This window comes from Cavia porcellus, unplaced genomic scaffold (assembly GCF_034190915.1).
Source record: "Cavia porcellus strain 051 isolate PalLab524CR breed Dunkin Hartley unplaced genomic scaffold, mCavPor4.1 scaffold_23, whole genome shotgun sequence".
Classification (NCBI taxonomy): domain Eukaryota; kingdom Metazoa; phylum Chordata; class Mammalia; order Rodentia; family Caviidae; genus Cavia; species Cavia porcellus.
In genome coordinates, this window is record NW_026947506.1 from 26,803,172 (window position 1) to 26,829,672 (window position 26,501).

General features: G+C 42.7%; 1 protein-coding gene across 2 annotated transcripts in view; it reads right to left on the minus strand.

Annotated features, from left to right (window-relative positions):
* Positions 1-5,004: 5,004 nt before the first annotated feature.
* Positions 5,005-26,501, minus strand: part of Stard3nl (STARD3 N-terminal like) — a 47,734-nt gene continuing 26,237 nt past the window's right edge. The window contains exons 2-9 of one of the 2 annotated variants that reach the window (XM_003470087.5): positions 21,468-21,747; positions 18,448-18,525; positions 17,786-17,863; positions 16,017-16,070; positions 15,795-15,912; positions 13,869-13,964; positions 6,371-6,445; positions 5,005-5,450 (exon numbers count right to left, since the gene is read on the minus strand). In XM_003470087.5, coding sequence (XP_003470135.1) covers positions 6,387-6,445; positions 13,869-13,964; positions 15,795-15,912; positions 16,017-16,070; positions 17,786-17,863; positions 18,448-18,525; positions 21,468-21,692 — 708 coding nt within the window. In that variant the 5' untranslated portion in view covers positions 21,693-21,747 and the 3' untranslated portion in view covers positions 5,005-5,450; positions 6,371-6,386. The remainder of the gene's footprint in view (positions 5,451-6,370; positions 6,446-13,868; positions 13,965-15,794; positions 15,913-16,016; positions 16,071-17,785; positions 17,864-18,447; positions 18,526-21,467; positions 21,748-26,501) is intronic. The other variant, XM_023565207.2, reaches the window with a different exon arrangement.

Below are 26,501 nucleotides of genomic sequence, written 5' to 3' on the forward strand. Positions count from 1 at the left end.
AGAATAGAAATTCTGCCTTCCATTGTGAGGGTCCTTGTCACTCAACTGTTCATTTACAGACAGCAGCAATGAACAGTGACGCTCAGGCACACTGGGACAGTTTACGATGTTCTGAGGTGTAGACAGTGGTTTGGTGGGACATTCTGCTAGGATCAGGGGCATTTCTGAAGCAGAACTTATGCATCCTTCCCAATCCAGGACTTCTCCCCCACATGATGGCCTTATGCAAGCAAGACACTTGGAGAGGGGAGAGGACATGGGGCCAGGAGTCACATTTCATAGCCAAACCGGGCCCTGGTACTTGGTTGGACTCTAACTATACCATTTGTGCTTCCCTTTTTAAATTGACACATGAAATTTATATATATTCTTGCAATCATATCTAATATAACACATACATACAACAGGTAATGTTTAAATCAGTGTATGCCTGTCTCCTCAAATACTCCATTTGTCTGTTTAAAAACACTGACAATCCTTTCTGTTTTTGAAATACATAATCTATAGTTTATTCCCTCATTGCCTAAGCTTATTAATCTTTAAACCAAAGCACAGAAATTAAAATTTCATACTTCTATGCTAAATTACAAATTCTGTGGTTGACACCTGCTTAAGTATTAATAGAAATCACCTGGGTAGAACTCTGTTTCAGGTTACTGGTTTCACTGTGTTATCCCATGTAATTCTCACATGCATCCTATGAGATATATAGAATTGTTCTGGGAAACTGAGGCAGAGAGGTCTAAGTATTTCCTTATGGCTACAAAGCTATTCAACAACACTGCTGGGATTTGAACCCAAGAAGCCCAGCTTCAGAAACTCTGCTCTTGCCTTAAACACTGTTTGATCCTAGAGTACTCTTCTAGACAAACATCCTTCCCTGTTAGGCTCAGAGCTGGTAAAAGAAAGTGGAAGCCCTCCTGCACTGTGTATTTCTTCTCAACTCCAGCATGGTTCTTACAACACAGGGTTGGAGGCTAATTTGCCACTGGGAAGACTTCTACACACTGACCTCCCACTCTCCACTGGAGCTCTGTGACTCCAGTCCATAATATATTTGGAAAAAATAAAAACAGCAGGTGATTAAAGGCACAAGTGTTCAATGGAAAAGCAAGGCAGAGTCACACAATTCCACTTGAAGATCCGCACATCTCAAAGGTCTTAGAGTCCACCTACACCTCAACTAGAAGATTCATTAAGGAGACTCCATATGTTCTCAACTATTAATAAAAAATGAAATAGAAAAATTTTCCAGGCAATAGTTCCTCTAAATTACTTCATTATAGATTCTCTTTACTCTTTTTATCGCACAATTCTTTCCCCTACAGGCTTCATTTGTTAAATCTTTTTGTCTATTAAACAAACCATATTGGTAATAATTGATTTTCCTCATTACAGTCAATTACTTAAGTAACTGGCAACTAGAAGTTCAGTAATAACACATCATTGTAAATATTACAGAGCATCATGTAATTTGACCAAAAGGCCAGAAACTGAACTTTTTAATACCATGAAAGCTTATATAATAGAATGCAGAGTTTCCAATCGTATTCTGTTAGGCTATTTCTTTGCTTTGTTTTGTGTGTCCAATACCTACCACACAGTGAGCTTCAGCAATCCAACAAATCAGTTTGTTCTACATGGCACAGTACAGTTCTGTTCATTTGGCTAAGATAACTAGGTCTCAGAGGCCCAGTTAGAGAAAAACTTCAGTGTTAATGATGCCTACTATTAAACACAGAGTACCAATAACATACAAATGAGCCACAGTATTAAATATGGGCAATGTTAAATAAGGGGTAAATTCCAGAGACCATGTGATTCCAGGTTGGTCTAACTTTAAGACTTGCTGCTCAATGCATTCTACCATTGGCTCCTAATCTCTTCCTGGGAGCCAAGAGCATCACAGGGGCATGGACCTTATCACAAACCAGCTTAGGATTGAAAAGAGATCCCAACCTCCAGCACAGCTGCCTCAGATGGTGAGTCAGCAGGAGCCACCAGACAGAATACACTGCCCGGATGTGAGACACCACACTTCACATGGACAGGTCTCTCGAGAGTCTAAGCCATCGGCTCACTCTGGAAACAAGAGTGTATGTTCTAAAACGCACATGCCAAGATATTCATTCATGGTAGCACCACATACAGCAGCCCCAGATTCACCCAAATGTTCAAGGAGAGAAGAGTGAAATAAAAAAAAAACCAGTGTGTATCTTCAAACAAAATTTTTAAAATGGAAAATAATTAGAACATGGCGCTTAAATATAACATGAACTTAAATTGTTACATAACACACCCACATGGTTAAAAAAATCAAAACTTTAAAATTCTGCAAATATGAGTATACATGTTTATATCATTTCACTTTCTTGCACAAAGGTAATATTACTCATTATTTTGCATTGCATTGCATAAATCCTAGAGTTCTTATGGCAGTACATTTAAACACCCATGAAGTTTTACGCTGAACAAAAAATATGGCATTTCATCAGTTCCTTGTCATAAATCCTTATTGCTACCTTACCACTATATATAGAAAAAATTGCATATAATTTTGCACACGGTATTGGTCATGTGGATGGGGATGCCAAATTGTCCCCCAGCAGCAGTCCTATTTTGTGCTTGTACCACCCAAGAATGACTGCCATACCTCAGGATTATGCTGATGTGACAGGTGAAAACAGCCCCTCAGTGTTATTTTAATTTGCTTATTATGAGTGAAGTGCAATATATTGATCTATTTATCTTTGCAGCATTCATTTCATTTATTTTGCCTAAATAAGTAATAATACAAGTGTGACGTTTTCTACCTGTTTCTGCATCTGTGATTAAGATATGCAACAAAATATTCAATGTACTGTACATGGGTAAAGAAAATTTGAAGTGTTTGTCTCCTCAATGAATCTTTATAAAGTGAAAAGATTGTATATATTACAATTAGTAACTTATTTAAAATAGAAATGATTTCCTTAACATTGCTTTGTTTCTGTGAAACGAGTTTTGTTAGAAAACAAGCAGAAATTTTCACTTAGAAACAAAAAGCCACACTGAACAGACATCGAATGCAACTGAGATCTGTTCCTTGGTTCTGCGCAGAGTGCGCTATTTCTGCACTGCAAAACACGGCACCAGACAGGAAATGGTCACGTTACCCAGAGCTTTGTGCGGCTGATATCACAGGCCAGGTCCCAGGCAGGGTCCCCTGGGGGTTCAGACCTCAGCACCTTGTTTTACCTTCCACAGGAGCTGCCCTGCAATTCAGCAGCACAGAGCAAGGGCCTGGCAAGATAGGGACACAGTGGCAGAGGCCGGGGAGCAGCGCTGGTGGGGCTTCGCTTTCTCAGGGTTGTTCTGTTTCCGTGCTCTGTCAAATGCGGTTGATTCTTGGAAGAGGCTCAAAGGCAAACCGGCCCCTACTGGTGGGGGCAGTGCAATGAGGGCTGAAGGTGTTAGAAGGGAAACTGAGAGCAGTTAAACCACAGCCAACCTGGCTCGCTTTCAAAAGGTCATACACAGCTAATGAATGCAATCACACATGTGCGACTACTATCAGCCTTTCTCATTACACTGTGGGTGGATGGGCGTCCTGCATGGGACACAGGAAATGCATCAGCTGCTGCGGGAGTTGGGAACCTGGTGGCCAGGACTGTGTAGACACTGCTCCTTCTGTCACTATTCCGGCTCTGTGCTGGAGGAAGGAGAGCTCTGCAGCCCACGATTATCCAGAACATTCCTCCAGCATCTATGTCTGTCCAAGGTATTAGATTTACAGATGTTGGTTCCTTTTGCTTTCACTTTCTCAATATAGGCAGAGTGGCACATGACTCGTGTCCATTAGGATAGGTGGGCATAAAGGTGACCAATGGTGATGTGCTCCAGAAGCCCAGAGATATACAAAGGCCTTGAGTTCTAACGTGTAATTGCAAGCCACATACTGAATAGCCTGGAGTTTCTCCATAGACATAAAATGATTTAAGGCAACTTGAGGAACTTTTAAGAGAGGACAGTAGCAGCAGGTGAATGCATGACGGGTTAGATGAGGCTTGTTCAACAACGTAAGCATAAAAAGCTACTGCCTCTCATGCATGCTGCCCACACTTGGGAGCAGACTAGAGAACAGCACACTGGGCTCACATCGTCTGGTGAACGGGGAGGCACAGAGATAACTGCTTTAGGTATTCACAGTCTGACTTCAAGGCACATTCCAATCATACACTTCTTTCTCTTCTGTATGTGCTCAGATAGCCAGCTTCTAAGTCAGTCCTGGCTTCTTTCTAAGAGGACAATGGGCCACATCCCAGTGCTTCAACCTACCATGTGTGGGGAGAACCCTGCAGCAGTTAAAACTGATGCCCTGACTTCAAGCTTAGGTCTCATCCATTTGCTCGGTGTTTAGCTACACCACTCCTGAGGCAGGAAACTGTCTCTGAGCTGAAGTCACCAAGGCCCTCAGGCTTCAACCCCAATCCAGTCCCTGGAGTCTCCTCATTTGTGCATCCTAAGAAGGTTTTCCTCCTCAGATCCCAGCCTCCACGGTCTCCCTGGCCCTGGTGATGCGGTCTGGCCACACTGGCACACGCACAGCTGGGGACGTGATCTGTACAAATGCTCAGGTCCCGCCCACCCTGGCAGCTCCAAGATGAACTGAAGTGAGTTTTACTGAATAACATAATGACTGGAGATGGAAAACTAATAGATTTACTGCTCCTGTGAGAGCAGTAAGGTGAATATTCATTTAGGAACGAATACCTCTTGGTATTATTCAATTTCTTTTAATTCAAACTGGCTAAACAGGATACAGAATAGACAGCAATGGTCTCATAGTCCTTTAGTGGGTCCCAAGTAAGAGCATACAGAATATTTTAGAACCCTATCTCAAAGAAAGAGATTTCACAACACAAATACAAAAGTATGAAGATGTTAACCCCTCCTCGTTCACCCCGTAATTCCAACACTGCAGACCAAACACCAAACATCAACAAAGAAAAACGGAGCCAGTCATTTTGACATGTTGGTTTTTATTTTTTTTAAATTGTACAAAGAGCACATGTGCATGAGTTAAAAAATACAAGGGAAATGTAGGGTGTTAAAAAAGAAATACAAAAGAAATCTGAGACATGAAACCAAAAAATTCCATTCTGTGAAATGAAATACAAAGCTATTTCACTGACTACAAAAGTGTTATTTCAATATATTACGAAGTCTTTTGATTCTGATACAGCACAAGACTTTCCTTCAATTATTCCTTAACAAGTGTGACTCAGTCTCACAGGACGGAGGAACATTAAGACAGGCAAGCGACTGAGTGGTGTTCACAGGGGACAATGTCCATGAGGTATCACCGTAACCAATCCTTTATTAGCTGTTCCACAAAGTCACCACTTCCACTCTCCAGGAGACCACCTCCATCTTTTCTCTCAGATGGCTTTCAGTCAGGGCATTTCCTACTTAGAAAAAGAGCGAAGACAAAATGCTGAGAGACAAAGTCACACTGCCTTACATTTTTATGTGTAATGCAGCAGACATGCAAAGGATACTGGTGCGGCCACATGATTTCATTTTTAAGCATTTTAGAAAATATTCACCTATCCAGGTATCACATTTTTCTCCCTGTCTACACTGCTACTGCAGAAAGAAAGGGCTGAGGCACGCTGGCATCACCAACTTGGACATAGCACTCATCAGCCATGGCCCTGGCTATCCCGCCGCCCAGGTGACCACTGTCCCAGTTTACCCAAGACTCAAATTGCACCCACTAGCTTTTCAGTTTGTGGTGAAATAACTGAGCAGTTGCTGTCCATGAGGCGCTTATCTTCTTAGTAGCTGTGAGACTGCCAAGACTTTCTCTGTTGGTTTGCCTGATTTAACACCAGTCTACCTTAGCCTTCGGATGGACAGCTCAGCGGCTCCACACTGACCAGCAGCTCCCGGGAAGGCCTGCCGTGGCCCTGGGGCCACCCTGGGTGGAGCTGAGTCTGACTCCCCATGCAAACCTGTGACACTTAGGCCTTCTCGCCTGGCTGCATGGGACATGGAGTTAACGCAGTCCCCACAGCTCACAGGACTGCTGTCCTCACATCAGCACTGAACAAGTGTCTGGCCACACGCATTCTAAGTTAACCAAATGCATTCTTCCTTATTCTCTGGAGATGTGTCACTCTGAGGTATTTCTCAAACGCTACTGATGCTATTTCTCTGAAGAAAAAAATTGTAAGAAACTTGACACTAATAAAATGTGACTACTGAATTTGTCATCACAACACATTTGGCTATGTCCTAACACTCATGCTTTAAAGTTTACTGTCAATCCGCTCAGCAGAAGCGCTCCTTCTCTATCTACATGGTTGACGGTTTCATTTTCACTTACTTTTACAAAGCAGAAGTCAGAGTTCTAAAAGTGCTTTCTCACTATCCTGTTTTTCCTCAGCTTGTTCGTCAGATCCTGTGTGGTGGGAAGAAAAAGTCAAATAAGGGTCTCATTCCATCACGGTCACTGCATTATAATATGCATGTGTAATTGTAAAAGGAAGCATGTCTCCTTAACCTTCAACAGATTTAAGTTAAACTGGACTCAATATGTTACTTATGTTCCACAGGAGGAAAATTTTTAACATATCACTTGCACTAACTTGGTAAAATGGGTTTCACTTACATATTACTGAAAATACTCATTTAATGTGGATTATTTCTTTTTCTTCCTCTGCCTCTTTGCTGAGTTTGTATTATTTCTAAGTCCAAATGATGAGCTGTGGTACAATGGATTTAATCACTGCACTGAGAGCAGTGAGCGCTCCTAAAAGGGAAGGCGGGACCAGACGCTCAGCCTCTGGCTGTGGCAGTGACGGCCTATCAGCCATTCTCCGTCAGGTCTCACCGGCTGTGCATCACCCTTACTCTCCAGTCACCCCAGAATCATCCCGCTCTGGAATTCTTCCCTTACAACCCGTCCTGAGGAAATACTACTTCTCATTTCTCATGCATACTTCCCTCCATAACAATTAGAAAACAAAATTCATGTGAGTGCCTCGGAATGTAAGAAAGGCAAAATAAGGTACACTTCCATGAAATACCTTACATTCCTGTAAAATTATGGCCACATGTGGTATACAACAATAAGGAAAATGCATCTGCACTAAAGCAAAGCACATACAAAATAAACAAATAAATCTCTGCATGACATAAGGAAAGCAAACATATGTACAACAGAAAAAGTATAAAGTCACATCACTTTAATGTATTTTTGTGGATGATACAAAATACCCACAATAAACCTACAGTGACGTAGTAATTTTTAAATTCCAGTTTTAAAAGCAGGCTATAAGTAACAAAGACAGTAAAGACAAAGAGACATCAAACTGCACACATTAGAAGGAACCAAGTTAAATTGTGAAGGCCAATATTGATGAATACTTTGAAGCACCAGTGAGTTTTCAACTTTGCTCCTTTCACCTTTGTATAAAGCACACATGATTTCCCAAGGCAGCAAAGGCCACAAGAGGAGGAGGAGGAGTGAGGACGGAATCAGCTCGTGCCTGAACCGCATCCAGCCTCTGCCACTGCTTCCACCTGCCTGACGCTGCTGAGAACGTCCACCTGGTTAGAGGTGAGAGCAGCTGTGGACAGCAGAGACACTGGGAAGAGCTTAAGACAGGGCCTCCCATATTAACCTCATAAATGAGAAACTGTGAGGTGAAACTAGGTAAAAGAAATAGATAGGTAGAATGGCTGACTGCTCTGTTTTCTAGCCACTGAACTGCACCCAAACAAGGGAAATGCAGGGTGGTTTAGCTGTTTACAGTATTTGAAAGGGTGCAAGGAAGATGATCATGCCAATCCTTCCTTTTTTAGGCTCACTTAAGACCCAAGGGGCCAAAAGTGTGAAAACACAATAGAGGTATGTCTTGCGATTGATCACCTGGGAATGCTAAATAAAGCTATGTCTTGAATTAAAAGATAATTACATATATTGTCTATTTATTTTTAAAGGACTGCTACCTGTAGTCTAGCAAGGTAGTCAATGTAAGTTCTCCATGAGAAGCATCTGTACAAGTTGGCAGAGTGGACAAAACTAAGCATTTCAATTCTTTGGAATGACCCATTGCATACAATAACTGGGGACATATTTAAGCTTGACAAAACTGCAAAATTTAGGAAACAATACGGCTGCTGCTCTTCCCTTCCCACCACCCACCACCCGCCACCCAGCTCCCAGAGCAAAGGTATGAGGTGAAGGAAGCTCCCTGTGTTTGACACTGGAGCCACACTCTTGGATGGCTGCCCTGCTGGCCTAAGGCATTCATGGCTGCAGCAAGCAAAGGCCTGGCTGGAGCCATTCTCCTATGCATGGAGGGAGAGACCCAGGAGAGCTCCAGCCAGTCTACAATCCTGAGCTGCACACAGATGCAGAAATCATATGAAAGACTGCAGCCGAAAGTAGAAGCTGCAAAAGACTAGAGGTTAATCTAATCCTGAAATGTGTCACCCAGCTCAGGTACGTGTCTTTCTGGCAGAAGACAGAAATCTTAACCCCAGGGTTTGAGTATGGCCTCTGTTCAGGCCTAGGCTACCACTGCACTCTGCAGCACAATGGACTCCTGAGAAACTTGTCTTAAAAAGAAAAGCAAGACTTAAAAAAGATTAAAACATAACAAATGACGAGAAGAAAGAAGTAGCCTATTAGTTGGAGAATATAATTTCATGGACAATTTCTTAAACCAAAAGCAACCTCTTAAGAAAATATCAGAAACTAGAGTTGCTATAATACACTTTTCAACAAAATGCTGTTTAACAGAAAATCAAAGACATGGAATTAGAAAACTGTGATCATAGTAAGTGTTAAAAAAAAAAAAATCAAAGCATCTCCAAGTGCCTTCAAGTACTGTATTTTCCAGGGAAAAACATCGGAACAGCTATTATATTCCAAAAACCACAGAGAATCACCTTAAAAAACTAAAGGAAGATAGGCTACAAAGAAATACAAACATAGAGATTCAAAACAAGGAAAAAATTACTACAACAGACTAAAATTTTAGAAAAGAAATTATGGGGTGAAAAAGCGTGAGTATACTAAAGTATTTGCAAGAAAGAGTCAAGACAACACTAAAGAGGCCGAGGAGCCTGCATACCTGCAGACAGACTGAGAGAAACAATGCAACCTTGACACCCAGAGTGGGAAAACACTGATGGTGACGTGAACAGAACTCATCGACAGCTGCGTGCAGGTCAACCCAAGCAGACCAACACATCCGTATTGGAGACATAGTAATCTCTACAATTCATGTTAAGAGAACAAGAAATTAAATTAAATTATATGTATAGAAGGACCTACAAGTATACCACCAAGCTGCTGAAAACCAAGGAATTCATGAAAATGAAACTATACTGTATCAGAATGGATGAACTATCATGAAAGCAACATTCACAGGAAAAATAATGTCTTTTGACAATTGTATCAGAAAAGAGACTTCAGATCAACTATGTAAAAACAATCTACTTGTAAAAAGTACAGTCAGGAAAGTTCAATCTACAAGAAATCAAGAAAATAACAAAATTTAAAAGAGGACCATTTATGCCAATTGAGTTTTGACGGACATGCCAGGCTGGGTCAGTAGGAAGGCACTGCCTGTCAACAGCCGCTGAGACAACCAAGAATCCAACAGCTGGAGAATGAAGTTAGTTCCTATCTTGCTGGCACAAAAAAATTAATTTGATGTACAGCATGAACTTAATTCAAACAGGAAAAACTGTAAAACCGTGTAGATAAAACCACAGGAGAAAACTGTAATGATACAGTTTAGATACGACCTTGTATACCATCTATAAAAGGAAAAATTTATAGACTAGACTGAAGCAACACCTAAAACCTCTGTTTCAAAAGACCATATAAAGGAATGCAAAAAACTAGGCTGCGGTAAACATCTGCAAATCACGTTTCTGGTGAAGATGTGTGAAGTGCACACAGAATTCACACAACTCAGTAAGAATGCCAGACAAACAACAAGATGAAGAGTATCTTCTAACTGCTCTGCAAAGATTTATGAATAACATAAAAGAGGAATGTGGGGAAAGAGGCCTACTGTCAAGCTAAAACACAGTGAGATGCCCTGTTAGAGAAGCTGCAATCAAAAAGACAATGGCAAGCATTGATGAGGCCGTGAAGAAACTGAAACCTATTCACACTGCAGGGAGGAAATATACCAGTCTGGTTATTTTTCGAAGGACAGCTTAGCAATTTTATTTTTTAAAGTTTAAGAGAAACTTAACATGTGATACACTAAACCTGCTCTTAGAAGTTAACTCAGGAAAAATAAAAATACATATCTACACAAATACAGAGCAATGCTCACACGCTAGTTTATTCATAATAATCCAAAGCTACAAATAACTCAAATGTCCAAAAGCTGGTAAATAACCAATGTTGTATGTCCATATGATGGAAAAAGTACCCAAAAAGAAAAAAGAACATACTAATAATACATGCTACACATCAAACTTTAAGCAAAAGAAGCTGAATACAAAAAATACAAAGTGTCCAGAAAATCTAAATTTAGAAAGAGAGAAAACAGACTAATTGGAATTATTTTAAAAATATTTATTGTTGACTAAATCTGGTAATCAACTAATTCTCAAAATTTTAAACAAAAGGTGGAAAAAAACCTGTGTTTAAAATCTATTCAGTTTTCAAAGATTGATCACATAATTTATCATCTCTGCAAACAAGGGTTCCAGCAATAAACCTGTGAGTGACAAACATACTACACTGGGCACAGGAAGACCAGCAGGTGCGGCTCCTCTGAGGGGCACTGGCCTGGAACACTAATGCCTTACCCAGACTTGCTCGGAGCAGACGGCATTACACACTCCAGCTCTCCCTCAGCCTCAGCCAGTGGCTCCTGAGGTGGGAGGTGAGGAACAGTCCTGTCCTCCGTCCACACTGGGTTCCCTTCAGCTCTCTCACCACACGCACCAGCCTCACTCCAGCCACCTGAAGGACCGTGCTGCCTCCTGGTGCCCACTTCATGCGCAGCTTTCCAGGGCACCAGCAGGTCCACAAGCAGCCTGCAATCAAACACGTTCACAGCCCTCACCATACACTCTGCCCATCTGCTGATAAGTGCTCACTCCCAACTTCTCAGAGGAAACACGGACGGGAAAATGCCAGAACTTTCACTTAGCATTTTATTTTAGCCATTCTTTCTCTTTTCATCTAACCCTGTAAAGTTTCAAATCCACTGTATGTGGAGCTGGGAAACGAGCAGAGACAGGCGGTCAGGCGTGGCAGATGTCCTCATGTCCACATGGTCAGCCAGGGCGGGATCAGACCAACAGCCCCTCACTACTCCAGCTCCAAGGACAGACATTTATTTAGTGTTGGCATAAGGAGAAGTGTAAGCTCCACAGGAGCGTGCGCTGGTCTAGACACGTGAGTCCAGCTAGAATTTTCAATGTTTAATTCTTTTAAAGTGAACATTCAGATATGCAAACACAGCAGAGCAGAGCAGCCCTCTGTGCACCCAGCACTGCCCACCACTACTAATCTGCATTTGTCTTAGACAAAGCAGCCACCCAGTGGACACCAGCAAACTGTCTTGCTCTGTTTAGCTCACAACCAAATGAGACGGTAATGCCCCGGACGACCACTAGGTGGTGTCCAATGTCACCGACAGAAGCCAAGGGATCAGGAAGGAGGCTGGATGGGGGAGCACAGCTTTGGGAGGATCCCACACCTTATCCTCAGCCTGCTGACCTGAGCTTCTCATTAAGGATAGTGAGGAGCACTGAGCAACTGTAGGAGTCACAGAAAATAAAACAGGTACAAAATAGGGTTAGCCTTAGAAAAAGGCAGACAGTATGAACTACGTTATGAACTTTCATCTCTGGAAAGAACGAGTGTGATGACATCTGAATGAAGTAACAGTTAGCAAAAAGTTTAGTACATCACCTAATTTCTGCCGTCTGAGGAACAGACCTGCTCCTAATCCACTCTTGTGCCCCACGTGGCCGGCAGTTTTATATTTTAGGTCTCACACTAGTGTCCAAGACTTTAGAAGCTTCTTCAAGCTCCCCTAACAAACTGATTTTCAGTGTTGTGCTGTCCACCATTCATGGGCCTTTTCTGTGTGGACTCTGCTTTATGATAATGTGTGTTTAAAATACTCACTAGGTCTAATCATTGCAATACAGTGTGGCAGTCTCTAACCCAAGGTGACATCCCACAGGTCGAAATGAACCAGGTGACTGCTGAAGGCAGTGCAGGCGGCCCAGGATGCCAGCATCATGGAAGAGGTCCCCAAGGACCAATATGCCCTGTAGAGGGTCTCAGCCTAACACATCCTATATCAGCCTAACACACCTGGTAATACAGCACAAGGATGCAAAATAAAATAAAGAGAGGAAGATATGCAGCTGAGGAGCTCTGGGATAACCAATTTTATTTATGGAACAAAAGGCTACAAGTTAAAAATCTCATGGCTTTTATGGGTTTCAGTCAGGGAGATTTGGGGGGGTCACAGCAGAGTGCAAGGGAAGAGAAACTCCATGCACTGTCTGTAAGGAGAAACAGCACAATTGTGTACCAGGCATGGAGGCTCTGGAATCAGCAATACAATGGATACCTTAATGTATGCAAGACTACATCACCTTTACTGCCAGTAAGGTATAAATCTTTCTGTGTCCCATAGCCTCAGCTGAAATGCTCTCATGTCTTAGCCCAGGAATCTCACAGGCTCCTTGTTCAACACCGGTCATGGGGGGGGGGGGTCCTCATCCTCATGCTGCAATGAGACAGGCTGGCTTCTCAAGCAGACTCAAGCACATTCTTTTAGCCAACTAAGGGAACATCTGTTTCAGTACAGCCAGCTCTGCATATCTCAGTGAATAGGACTGGCGTAAAAGTGAGGGGAAAATTGATGTAAAGAGCTCTGTCTCTCAGGACAGTGCAGCTTGGCCCTCTCCCACACCAAAGACTTCACAAGAACAGCCTAACCAAGACAGCCAAGAGGGATGCGTGAGCAGGCAAGGTGTAGAGAAGCCTTTGGAACACGGGACTGAAGACATGATATTCAGAATACGAACAACCAAATGCAAGTCAGCTAAAGGTTTTGGAGCATGGCACTTTTAACAACTAGTAACAAAACACAAGAGGGTAGCCACAGGGAGGTGGGCAACTGAGCAAGAGAGGTCACAGAGGCACATTCCGCCAGGCTAAGGGTCTGTCTATTTCCGAGTCCTTTAAGCCACCAGAGGTTTTTGGGCAGGGAAAGGACATGAACAATTCTGCATTTTTGTAAATACTGACACAGACTGTGAGAACCCAGCAGTTGCGAGTGGGGCTCTTGCACTGGAGCCGAGGCTCCAGCCTGAGCTCCGCCACTGGCTGTGTGTGCGATGCTGGGTGACTGCTCCCACTCCCTCTGCCTCTCATGTCCACGCTGCGAATCTCACAATAACGTTTGTAAGGGCACACTGCAATGTTTTTTTGAGCCTGACTTCACACTCAGTGGGACCCGGTAGCAACATTTGTTTGCCTTTATTTTGATCACACCTGTAAAGACACTAAAGACACTCATGAAAGAGGACTTCCAGAACCGCCTCAGAAAGGGTAAGAATGACAGGGGTGATAAATGCGTTGCAAGTTAAGGGAAACATTTTGGGGGGAACTAATGGCAATGTGTCTTTTACTTTAATAAATTGTAACTTAAGGATTTAACAGTGATACGTTTTGATCACCCCCTTTGTACCTTTATAACTCAGTACATGACATGGTTGCTAAGTGTATTGAAATACACAGTGAGGAGAGAGAGAAAGAAAAAATATAGAGGTTTTAAACAATGAACAAAATCGCAAATGATAATCACAATGTTTACCTGCTTCAGATTCAGGAGGGGAATAAAACTGACCATCTGAAAGACCCGCAGGAATGAGGGCGGCCCTCTCCGATGCATCCTGAACAATAAGGAGTCCTGAAAGAGAAGAAATGCTAATTCTGTAGGTGGCTCGGCTCCTGCTACCTTCTCAGTAAGTTTAAGCATTACAAAATGGTATTATTATTAGCTTAAAGAAATTCTTAGGAAAAACGTAGACGGAATATCTTTCAACCAAAAAAACAAAAGGTTCCATTAATAATCGATGACAGTAACTTAGTAATTTAAAAATTGCTACACGTTATTGCTAGGATTCTTAAACTCAGTGTTTTACAGTATCATTCCCTTGGAATTCCTCTCCTCCTATGGATATTAACCTCAAAACCAAAGGTGAAACAAAGAACTATTTCTGGTTCATATAAATATTGACCAGTCTGCTATTTTGGATAGAGAAACGTCATGGAATACCCAGATGGTCCTTACAAATACATAAAAACAAAGTAGGTGATAATGAAATATTTATATATTTTTTTTAAAAAAAGAGTATTAAAAAGCCAAAAAAGAGTGAAGTCCCAGAACTCTCAGCCCTTATGAGCAAGGCCATTAACACTTGAGTTCGTGGCCAAAAGCTGAGTCAAGCTAAACTATAATGTAAGAAAGCCCAGGCCAGAGAGCAGAGGACAGGTCAGTCCATCAGCTACTGATGAGAGTCAGTGCTGTTTTTGAGACTTTCATGAACTGTGTCCTGCTGTTAACCACTGTGAGTTTTGTTTAGTCAAATAATCATTCAAATCTTACACTAACAGTTAATATGGTAGGAATAAAGTTCAGCTTGCTGATCATGTGTAATAAAAAATCTTTCATTATCTTTACCCATGTCTTTTCCAAATTATGTTTTCATAAATGAAAAGAGGGCACAAAATAGTAGAAGCTTATAGGACTGATAATAGATTTTTAAGATCTACTCTTGAATTCTGCTTTTTTTTCTATTAGATTTCTATATCAAATAGATTTCAATTTGGTAAGAGAAATTTTTTCAAAATAAAACTATATGCAAAGAAACTTTTGGTTTCATTTTTTTCTGAGGCTATATATATGCTTAACCTTTCACAAGATACAAGATTTTGTCCTATGAGGCGAGGAAATACGAGCCAGGCAACGGGAAATGGTACCAGTGGCACTCCCAAGCGCTGCCCGGGCATCTGAGTTGAGCTACGGTCACTCACCTCTGAGGGAAAGGGGCTGAGCCTGTGGCATCTACTAAGGCACTATGTGCAGAAGATGCCCAGCCCAGGAATTAACCATGCAGCTCGACCCACCATTGGCTTTCCGGTTTGTATCCTAGTATACTGCAAGCCAAGAGAGCAGCTGATGGCAGCCTTGGTAGAACTTGGTTCAGCTGTCACTCTACCACCCAGAAGAGGACAGCAGAGGACGAGAAGGCAGAGCACCGCTCTTCCTGGGGTCTTTCTCCTTTGAACTCCAACTCTGTCAATCCTGTCCATCTCTAAGCAGGTAACTGTTTAGTTATAGCTCATTCTAAGCACCTGCTCCATGCTGTGAGCAGTTATGATGCTCTGCAAAACCACTGCCTAGCATTTAAACCTGCAACTTTGTCTGAGTGAAAACAGGTTGCATTTTGTCTGTTGTGAAACGCACTGAAAGCTTAGTGTCCTGTGCAGATAAACAGCATGATTACTACTCATATCTGAGGGGAGTTTTCTGCTGTTTCACGAGCAGCTTCCAGACTTCTGCCAGCAGGAGGAGAAGCTGCTTCCTGCCACCATGCTCTCATCCTCTTGCCCTCTCAGCCCTCCTCTCACTCTGTCTCTGTGAGCGCCTCACTCTGCCCACCTGTGGTTGGCTCACTTCCAGCTGATCGATCCCCCCCTCCCCCCACTTGACACTAGCCAGTCCCGGAAACTTAACTGTTTTCCTCTTCTGCTTCTTGAGGTAACACTTTGAAATCTAGGAACCATGTTTCAATCCAGGCAAGGATGAATGAAATGATGGGCAGCACGTAGCCAAACGCCCCTTGCGAGAAAAGCTGGAAGACAGACGTGACAGAGTGGGAAGGTAGTCACTAACAGTTCACACTGGAAACTGAGGCGTCTTCACTGCCCGGTGACAGTGCAGGGAAGGGCGTCCTACCTTTGAGAGGATCACTTTCGCTAGTAGAAAGGCACTGGTCACTGCTGTCGTCAACTGCAAGACACACAATGTACTTCCGCTCAAATTAGATGTTTCCCACTGTGAAGAGCCCTCCTGCACCCGGGGGACCCGAGGGAGCCAGAGTGGATGATGTCCCGAGCACTGTGCCCAGCCTGGTTTCTCCCCACTGTCCTGTCTCTCTGTCCCTGGCTCCGAGCGGATGTCTGTGATATTTCTTCACTGCACTTTGGAGGCTCATGTGTTAGAACCCACACTTGATGAATCACAAGGTAGAGGATGCTAAGAGAACACAAGCACACAGAGGAAGGGTCCACAGAAGACAGGGAGGGCTCTGCCTGGGGGGTTAGAAAGCCCAAAGAGAATCCTACAGGCCTCAGGCCCCATCTCTCCCTCCTCCACTGGAATTTTAGGTTGGTGAAACCTGAGCAAAGTAAACGCCAACTGAAACCATGACTCACAAGAGTGGAGAGCAGAGTGTGAAAGTATGAAGGAGACACAGGTAGACACACACACACACACACACACACACACACACACACACACACACCAGGCCAACCACTATTTTCCTAATTTTGATATATTTGGAATATCTTAAATTTACATCTGTGGGGACAGGAAGTCTTTCACACCCTGGCACTAATTCGCTTTCCAGGTACACACTAAGTGCTCTCAGGTACCAGGTGATTTCTTCCGAGACTCTCTCTTGCAAGTGGCTTTACAAGACACAACAATCGTACAAATGGATTTGCTGTATCAGATATATCCTTCAGGAATTTGGAGGTAGACACTGAAGGTATTTTATTGTAACTCTCATTGAAAGCTTCCGTGTAACCTCTCTGCTAAAACAAACACTGAAACAAGACCTGACAGACACCAGTGTGCACCATGGACACTGGAATGGAAAGTCCAAAATTTAGACTACTGTAGAAAACTAGGAGGATGTGATCTCTGCAATTCCTGTAACGTTGGCAGAAGAGGACTCAAGAAAGAGAGTCAAGTCAGCCCTGACTGTCAGCCAAGCCCCCAGAATGCCAGCTTCCAGATTCGCACAGGCATCAGCCTCTAGGGTAAGCTGGGGACACTTAGAAGACACAGCCCAGGTGGATGCGCCCTGGAGGACGTGGTCATCAGAGGGTAGTGCAGTCCACATCCCAGAGGGTCTCAGTGCTCAGGAGCTCCATGTTCCCCCTCCTGCCCTGCATCTGCTATAATGAGGGCATTAAAAGAGCCCAAATAATTCATGTAAGACTTGTTCTAAGTCTTTCAATTTCTTATTATTTAATAAGGATGAATGCAATGTGCCCAGGTTCTGTGCTGCATGCAAGAAGAGATGAGTGAAAATACTGCTGCCCTCAAGGAGCTGGAAGGCTACAGTTAAAGGGGGGACAGGAGTGTTCCCCTGAGATCACGACAGAGGCACAGATTATCAAAGTAATGCAGACTAACTCATGAAAAAGTCACTACACAGTATCAAACTGACAAGGAACTGCAGGACATGTCTTGTGACAGAGCTATGGTTCTCAGCTCTTGTCCGTGAAGGAGGTGGAGGCTGGGTGGCTGCTTCGCTGTGACCTCCACAGGGTCTCTCGATTCCTCCGGTGGCTCAGCATCCTGGAGATCAAGCCAGGCAGTGGTTCACACTGAAAAGAAGCTGGATGCCAGGCCTCAAGTGAGGGACAAAGGGGTCCCCGGCCGGGCCGAGCAGCCTGGCCACCAGCCCTGCCGAGACCACACACATCCCCACTCACCGCGATTGCCCACCAGTGGCGCAGTCTGCACACAGCATATGCGAGGATCAACACTTTAAACCGGAAAACTGCCAAGAGCTGAGGGAAGCAATAAGAAAACAAAGACGAGTTATTTAAATCACACAAAATACAAGTGACTCAGCTTTCTGAACTTGGCAGACCATCTTCAGCACTCTGATTTGAGTGGACACAGACTCTGACGGGCACTGATGCCTAGACCAGCATGGAGTGCGGGTGGGGGGATCCTGGCCCAGATCCTAACTAAAGCCACCCAACCTGGGTTTCACATGATGACAAGCAGAACACCATAAAGGAACAGCAGTTTCTCACAAAATCGTAAATACAGGTGACTCTTCTCTTTCTGTGACTATGACATATCAGTGTGTTCTACTTCAGTCGTGAGAATACAGTACACACACACACACACACACACACACACACACACCCTGTGGGGACAGCTCTGCCCTTATGCCCTGGACACCTTTCCCTTCCTTGGCAACATTACACAGTCCTGCCTGAACAAGACAAATCGGAGAAAAAAGAAGAAGGTGAGTATTAAAGGCAATAGGCTGGTACTGAATTTGAGTCCTTTTAGAGGCACTTTGCCATTTGGTTTCAGTTTTCTCACATCTGCAGTAAGATGTGAAATTTAAAATACTTACGAATATATCAAAATAAGAAGAGTAGTAGTCGTACTGCACCACCTCCTTCTCCAACGTGTTCTCAATGCCTCCGTTCACCTAGGAAGCAGAGGAAGAGGCAGGAGGACGTGGTTTACAGAAGAAGATGAAACGAGATCGAGGTTTCTTACAGACTTCCCCGCCCACCTCTCAGAACCACACAGGTGGGAGAAACCCACACACCCTCCTCAGAACCCACACAGGTCCAAATCTGGGGGAAAGACCTCGATTTTAACAGAAAAGCTGAATGGCACGTCTCACTTTCTTACTTCTTTCACTCCCTCACCCAAGAGACAAATGTAAAATAAAAATGATGCAGTCCACATGTTGGCAGATCCACTTGTTACAAAAAATTAAGAATTTTCATTCATACAAACTTGCATTTCTGCTCACTCACCACTTTACGTTTTGTATTTTCCCTAACCCACACCGAATACCTAAAAGGGCAGTTGGCGTGACACAAGGACAAAAGTGGCTTGCTGTCTTTATGTGCTACTGTCACTTAAAAATTCTGGATGCTTATCAGTTTAAATAGTAACCTGGATAAGCGAATCAGCAACAGAATAAGCCTATGATTATACATAACGAAGCTGTGGTTAATGATGAAGATCAAATTTGGTAGGTAAACTTTCTGTTCTCACCTAATTCTATTACCAAAGTGAATGTTAAATCATCAAGTTTGAAACTCTACAAATATCACCAGAACTATTTTTTTTCCTTTGTCATATGAAGGATTAAACCCAAGACCCTCCCAATGACCTACATCCTCAGCCCTTTATGAGACCGAGTCTCCCTAAATTGCTAAGTTGCCCAAGTTGGGCTCCAACTTGGGGTCCTCCTGCCTCAGCTCCCAGAGTGCTGGAATAATACGTAAGCACCACTGCACTTAGCTAAGAACAGTATTTCTTTTTTTTTTTTTGTCTTTCTCCTTTTTATCAGTACCAGGGATTGAACTCATGACTGCCTGCTTTAAGGCAGGTGCTTATGCCGCTGAGCTAAACCCCCAGCCCCCAAGAATAGTATTTCTTAAGAAATCAAGTTTGGGGACACATGGCAGCCACTGATCAGCACCAGGCGGGCTCTGTCATCATGAGGGCCCGGGGTCAGCCTAGTCACAAGGAATGAGATGTATAACATTAATTTCAAGCTTCCAATTCTAACACAGTCTTGGTGAACAAATATAGACGCTCTGTTAAAACAAAAGGCAAAGCGCAATTAATCAACTGGGTAACAGTGAAAGAAATCAAAAAGAAATAGCTCGTAAGGGTCCCAATCAGTCAAATGAGAGTAACAGTTGTCACCGCAGGATCTGGTTTTTTCCGACAGTGAAAGTGGCAAATACTACTTCGCACCCTCAATCCCTGAAGGTTTCGATTTCTGATTTCTGTGTCATTAGCAGGGACAGGCTGTAGAGGCATCTGCCCATACACCTTTACAGATGAATGGGACTGAAAAATTGACACTAGAGAAAGGTCATTCATTATGAAAAGCCAGCCAACTCTCTCCTCTCAGTGCTGTCTCTCTCTAAACTAAGGACACTTCCCAGTTGCCAGAACAATGGAAGAATGATAATCCTACATGGCTCCAGCAAGGCAAGATTGTCACCCAAAGAAGCTCTCCCTCTCTGTAGAGTATGGTGGCTAATGCCTTCAGCTCAGATTTGCCAGTAGAGAAAGTTTGTCTCCTGTATCTAAACACTTAAGACAAACTATGCATTGCCTTTAAGTGGAAATACTTAGAATACATGTCTGCAACCCTAACTTGTATTCTAAATTTATCTTTATCTAGCTCAAGCAATCTTACAGTAATTACATTTCCACACAAAAACCCTTCCCACTCATGTTCTTTCTGGCACAAGTTGAGTGTTCCTCACCCAGACAGCTAAAATCTGAAATGTTCCAAATCCAAATCAGAACATAAACACAGCACCACAGGTGGAAACTGCTACAACTGACATGTGCTGAGACTTGGCACAACTGCAAGCCCATTAAAAATACAGTAAGTAATCCTTTTTAGGCTACGCAGGTAAAGTATAGGTGAGTACATGAATTTTGTGTTTAAAATTGGGTCTCATCTTCAAATGTATTATGTATTCAGGTAAATAAAAAAAATTTCAAAATTTGCAACACTCCTGGTCCTACACACACAGGGGATGAGGGAACTGTAGCCCACACTGCTTCTCTAGATTCTATTATAATTCAGCACCTGGGAAACACCCTTATGCTGGGGTAGATGACATTTCCTATATGAAGCCTCTGCTACTACTCCTCAGCGGGCCTCCTCCCTCTCCCCCTTCCTCCAGAGCAGCCTTTAATAGCTTTGAGTCAGGGCGCTCACTGTCCTCTGTCCCTAATTTATCAATCGAGCTGCTCACCACTGCCACCAACATCTCTGGCCATTCGCCAAGTACCTGCGGGGCACCTACTGAGCGCCTCGTTCTAAGCACAGGAAATATTCAGCAAACAAAACGTCTCTGTCTTCAGGAGTCTGCACTCTAGCGAGGCAAGAGAAATGACAAATTAGGAAGTGAGACAGAAAACAGAAGAACAGTGTGCAGAATAATGGTGACATTTAATCTGATATCAGCAATGATAGGATATCAGCGTATTCAAAAGAATAAGGGAAATGAATCATTGAAGACAGAGGAAGCCACTAGTACAGAGGCCCCAGGACAATGGAGCCTGTTCTCCTATGAGAGTGGGAGGAGGAGGGTGAGGCCATGAGTGAAGCGGGCTGCTGGGGAGGAAGGAGCAGATACCCTTTGCTGGGAAGGGGGCCTCCTTTGGCAATGAGGAGGTTAAAATTCTGCATTATATTTGTATTGGACCCTACTGATCTACACAATTACTGGGCAACATCACTGTGTAAATCCTCCATGCCCCTAGCAATGTTGCTTCATTTGGAAAAAGATGTTATTCACTGAATGAGACAGAAAAATTTTTTTAAAAATTGTTTTCTGTCTCTGAAAACATTTTTTATAAAGTCATAGAAAGTCAACTTACATTTAACTCTATTATCCACAGTAATGTTACAAACAAGAGGTCAAAGGTGACAAACAAACAGAAAGTCCTCCTGACGTCAGATATGCCTTTCTTGTCCCTTCCTTCATAGGACTCGATCCTGGCCATGAGCTGTGTGGCGTTGATGGAATGGACATCGCGCAGAGAAGCGTGGGAGCTCTGGCTCCCTGTGAGAGCGTTCTCCATGTCTCCTGGAAAGGGGTGCATCCCACAGGAGGGTTAAAGGAGCCTCTCCCAATTCCACCATCCCTAGAGAGGAGACCTGCGGGAAACAAAAGGGAAACAGGCCATGAGGGAGCTCACCTACCACAACCACGCTACCGTCACCACTGTGAGACCACGCAGAGCTGCACAACAGTGTTTTCACTGTTCGTGTCTTGAGGAAGACAGAGTGAAATAACAGTTGGTGTTCTCAATTTACACTGCAAAGCAGTGTTTCAGAGAAGCATAGCAATAAAAAGAAAGTGAATTTAAGGTAAGGAAGGGTGGACATAGAGTATTACGCACAACTGAAAGGTGCCCTGATAACCTGGAGCAAGTCTCCTGGGAAACTCCCACAGCCCTAAGTGTTGTGGAGTTACTCGCAGACTAGGGAACATGTTCGAGCACACTCCCAGAGCATGCAAACAGAATTGTAACTAGCTTCAACACCTGGTTTCCTAATGAGGAGCCATTTTCCACCAACATACACAACAAGCTGAAGTTAGCATCTCCTCCACAGCCTCTTAATAAATAATCATATTTCTGAGCCTCTTCTTGGAAGTATTCACGCCCCAAAGAGTCCACTGCTGTACAACCACCTGACTGATAATTATAGAAGTTGTAGTCCTGTGTGAGTCGCAGGTTCCTCCAAGGCCAGGAAGTGCTTTACACTAAGAAAAAAGACTGGTAATCTTAAATGATCTGATTCTCTCAAAGTCGGGGCAAAATAACAGAACAGACAGTATCACTACCTGCCAGTTACTCCAGTTTCCCTTCCTAACGTGATGCTCTGGCTCTGTGCAACTTGTGTTTTTTTGCAACCATGAATGTGGGCACATGTTTATGCTACTGTTGTCCAGAAGTCTTCAAGACCAGGGCATGGTTCAACAGGCTCACCTCTCTTACTGCCAGCGAGAAGAGCCAGATAGAAAAGAGCAACCTCAAGGTAGTGAAAACAATTCAGAGAGTGTTGAGATTTCCTGAAAGAAAATGGCCTCATTTGGGTCTTAATTTGTTTCTTCCCTTGATTTCTCTCCTTTTCCACACTTAGGAATAAAAAGCCCTTTCCATACTTTTATTACTATAATGGTAAAATGATACATTTTAAAAACTAATTATACGAACTAAGGTATTTAAAAGAGTCATACCTCTTGGTCTAGTAACTCTACTTCTAGAAAATTTAAAGGAAATTAACTAACACACAGACACACAAAAGGAAAACTATTATAGCATTAGAGGTCAGGTTAGTGGTTACCTTAGAGGAAGTGGGAGGGAAAAGGGAATGGAAGCCACAGTAGGGGTGAATTCCGGAGACTTAGGAAAGTTCTGTCTCCTGCCCTGAGCAGTGGTAACATGCCCTGTTCACTTAATGATAATTTATTGACGCAGGCAGTTGGCAGTTTTCATAGGATGCTGACTGGTAAAACATTCAAAATGTTTCCCACTTCTTGAATTGTGAATTTGTTCAGGTTTCTATACAATTTATTGGATTTACAATTTTAGACTTTTAAATAGTTACTAATAGATTAGACTGACTTAAGAATTAGCTGCATTGCTTTTTAATTAAGAATGTATCACTGCAGAAATGTCTACATTCATCTAGGTTCCATCTTAGACAGGCTACCTTGCCTGTTTTAATTCTGCAATCCTGAGGCTTGAACCCAAGCTTGGAAACATCCTTTTTTTTATTTAAAATGCTTCACACTTCTGTACATGTCCAAACATCAAGAGTGTGTTACCTTTTGGTGACAATCTCTATTACAAAGACTTTTTCATAATGTATCTATAATAGTTTCAGTTGGAAAACAACCTAGATATCTAACAATAGGGTATAACTAGATAAATCATAGTATAGTCATAGCATATTGACTAAAATGGATGCTTAAGAAACACAATGACTTAGGAAAGTGCATGGATTATAACTAGATGAAAAATCTTCTATTTAATGGAATACATACATGTAGTATGTTAAAACTCTAACATAATCCAAATGTGTCAAAGAATACACCCTATAAAAGGTAGCAGATGTTAGCAATGGTTATCCCCTGGCTCATGAAACTATGATTCTTCTTCTTTCCACATTCTTTAAATTTCTTATTTTGTAAGTACTATATATAGAACAGAAGGAACTGAATGCAAATGTTCTCTCGTTAGGGGTCTGAATAGCCGTCCCCAGGATTCAATGTAGCCTTCTCTTTATTTGCTAATCACTTAAAATACTGGTTACCATGCCGAACTTCACATGCACTTACTTGTCTGCCTCTTCTGCCAGCTCATGTACTCCTTGAGGACCTTGTATCTGACCACGGACTCGCACAATACATGGCGGACAGCAGGAACAAAGCAAATTACCAACTGAATAAGCTCCGGCTACCATCTTGCCCATGGACTAGCCCAGAGTAAGTAGGCTCACAAAATCTCTGATAAACTGAGAAGAGTACAAGTGCTCAGTTCTCAGGAAAAGCTTGCATATTCTCTAATATGTCATTTCAGAAGTACAACATATTCAATCCTTGTATGAAGTCTGAAGATCTTCCCTGGGGTTGGCTTAAAGAAAGCAATGCCTCTCTAAAGACAGCGTTACATACTGATTAGCTGTATCCACAAGAAGCTCAATCTACAATTCGAGATTCACTCCAACTATGGGGGCAGAACAGGGAGGGTAAGAAGATGAGAATTCGCTTTTATTGCTTTGGTTTTTGAAAAAGGGACACAAGTCTTAACTGCTTAATGTTAAAGGAGGGGAACTTTCCACCTCTGTACTAAAATACCAGCCAGTTCTTTCTATAATAATGTAGGGTTAACAAACTAATCAAAACTTGTTGGCTTAAAGCTCACAGGTCTGTCTGCGAGTGGCTGGAAATTCTCTAGATCTAAGTGGAGCTCAGTTGAACAGTTCTGTTTCAGGCTGTGAACAGCAAAGTTTGGTTTCAGACTGTGTTGGTCCAGCTCTGCCCCATGGATCAGCCTCCTTGAGCAAGAAGACCTAGGGCAGGCTCTTGTCAGGGCAAATGGCAAGAGCATAAGTCATACCACATACATGCATTTAAAACCCCTGCACATATTATGTTTGATCACATTAACTTGGCCAAAACATGTCCCAGGGTGTGTTTAGGTGTATATCCCATGAGAGAGGAGGCAACAGTGAGTGAGTGGTTGCTGATTACCACTCCAATCTAGCAGATCAGCAATGCATCATCTACATGTCAAATGTGGCTGCTCCTGTCTGTTTGTGAATGCCAAGTTTTACTAAGACACTGCTACAATCATTTATCTGTGCCCACAGGACTGTAACAGCCATCTACAGAAAGATGCTTTTACAGGAAGACAGCAGGACGGGAGGAAAAGATAAGAAAGAGGATATACGGTCCACAAAGCCTAAAACACGTACTTCACCTTCTTTATTTTTCTAGAAAGGACTTCTGCTTTTATCAGCAGCTTCTTCTTAAAGGAGACCTAGATGAGACCTAATGTCAACAACAACAACAACAACAACTGGGCTAATTAATTGGTAAGTATTATTTTCTCAATGAATACTCTGATTTTGTGATTACCACGATTTGAATTTTTCCACACGTTGCTCTCCTGACACACCAACCATAGGCACAGGCTGACGTGTGTAACAGTAGCCTCTCTGGGGTCACTCCAGCAGCATTTGGAGAACACCACTTTTTATTATAGTGGTAACAGGGATGGAAGCCAAGGGCACCTACCACTGTGACATATACAGCCTGCCACCCCTGCTTTTTTCTTTGCTTAAGACCCTCTCTTCCTAAATCGGCCTCCTGAGCAGCTGGGATTACAGGCATGTGCTGACATACCAGGAACACCAAGCTCTGCTGTGTCCTCTTTCTTTAGTCTCATACTACTGGCGCTGAAGAGAAATGATTTTGTCTATACTGATAGATTACCCAATGAGATCCTTACCACGTGAGAAGAAAATAAACTGAGACCTTTTCTTTTTTTAAGAAAATGGCTTGTACCTTTGTTATGCCTTTACTGCACCTGTCCTGAGGCTGGGGGCCGAATCAAACCTCAGCTTCATGCACACAGAAGTGATAACACCACACATTTATACAATGTTAATATATATAGCAATGTACACCATATATTATCATTATAACAAAATGAACAGCTTCCTTACACTGAGATTTATGGTGTCAGGCACAATGCTGAGGATGTAAGATACATTTTATCATTAAACTTCAGAACAGCTCCCACAAGTACAGAAAAGCAAACACAAGAACTGGCAACTGAAGCCAGGCTTGAGAAATAAGGAATAGGAGGTAAACAGCAGTGCATAGCTAATCTCTGAGGGCTGCATGTATGGAAATGCAGGTCAAAAATGTTTTTAATCAGTAGAAGCCAGAAATCTGAACTACAGTAGGATATTTTTATAGTAGAATATAATTGAAGTATTAGTTCAATTAAAAAAGAAAGAATCACAAGCACTGAGCCAACACTAGTGTATACTTTGGACAAACATTAAATACATGAGGTCACTTATTAAATGTTTTCCTGGGGCTGTAAGTACAGCTCAGACCCCACCAACCTGCCTAACCTAACTAACACAAGGTCCTCTCCTACCTATTTTTCAAGAACTACTTTAGCATACTACAAAGTTACATGCTGTTCCCTGAGGTATCCATCACCTCCTCCCAGACCTCTCCTCACAGAGAGGAAAGGAAGACAAAGGAAATGAGGGAAAAAAGGAGGGAAAGAGGGGACAACATTCAAACCAAAACATTAGGAAACAAATTTTTTTAAATATGCAGAATTTCAAATCTGAAACATTACTGGGAGAAATTAAGATGA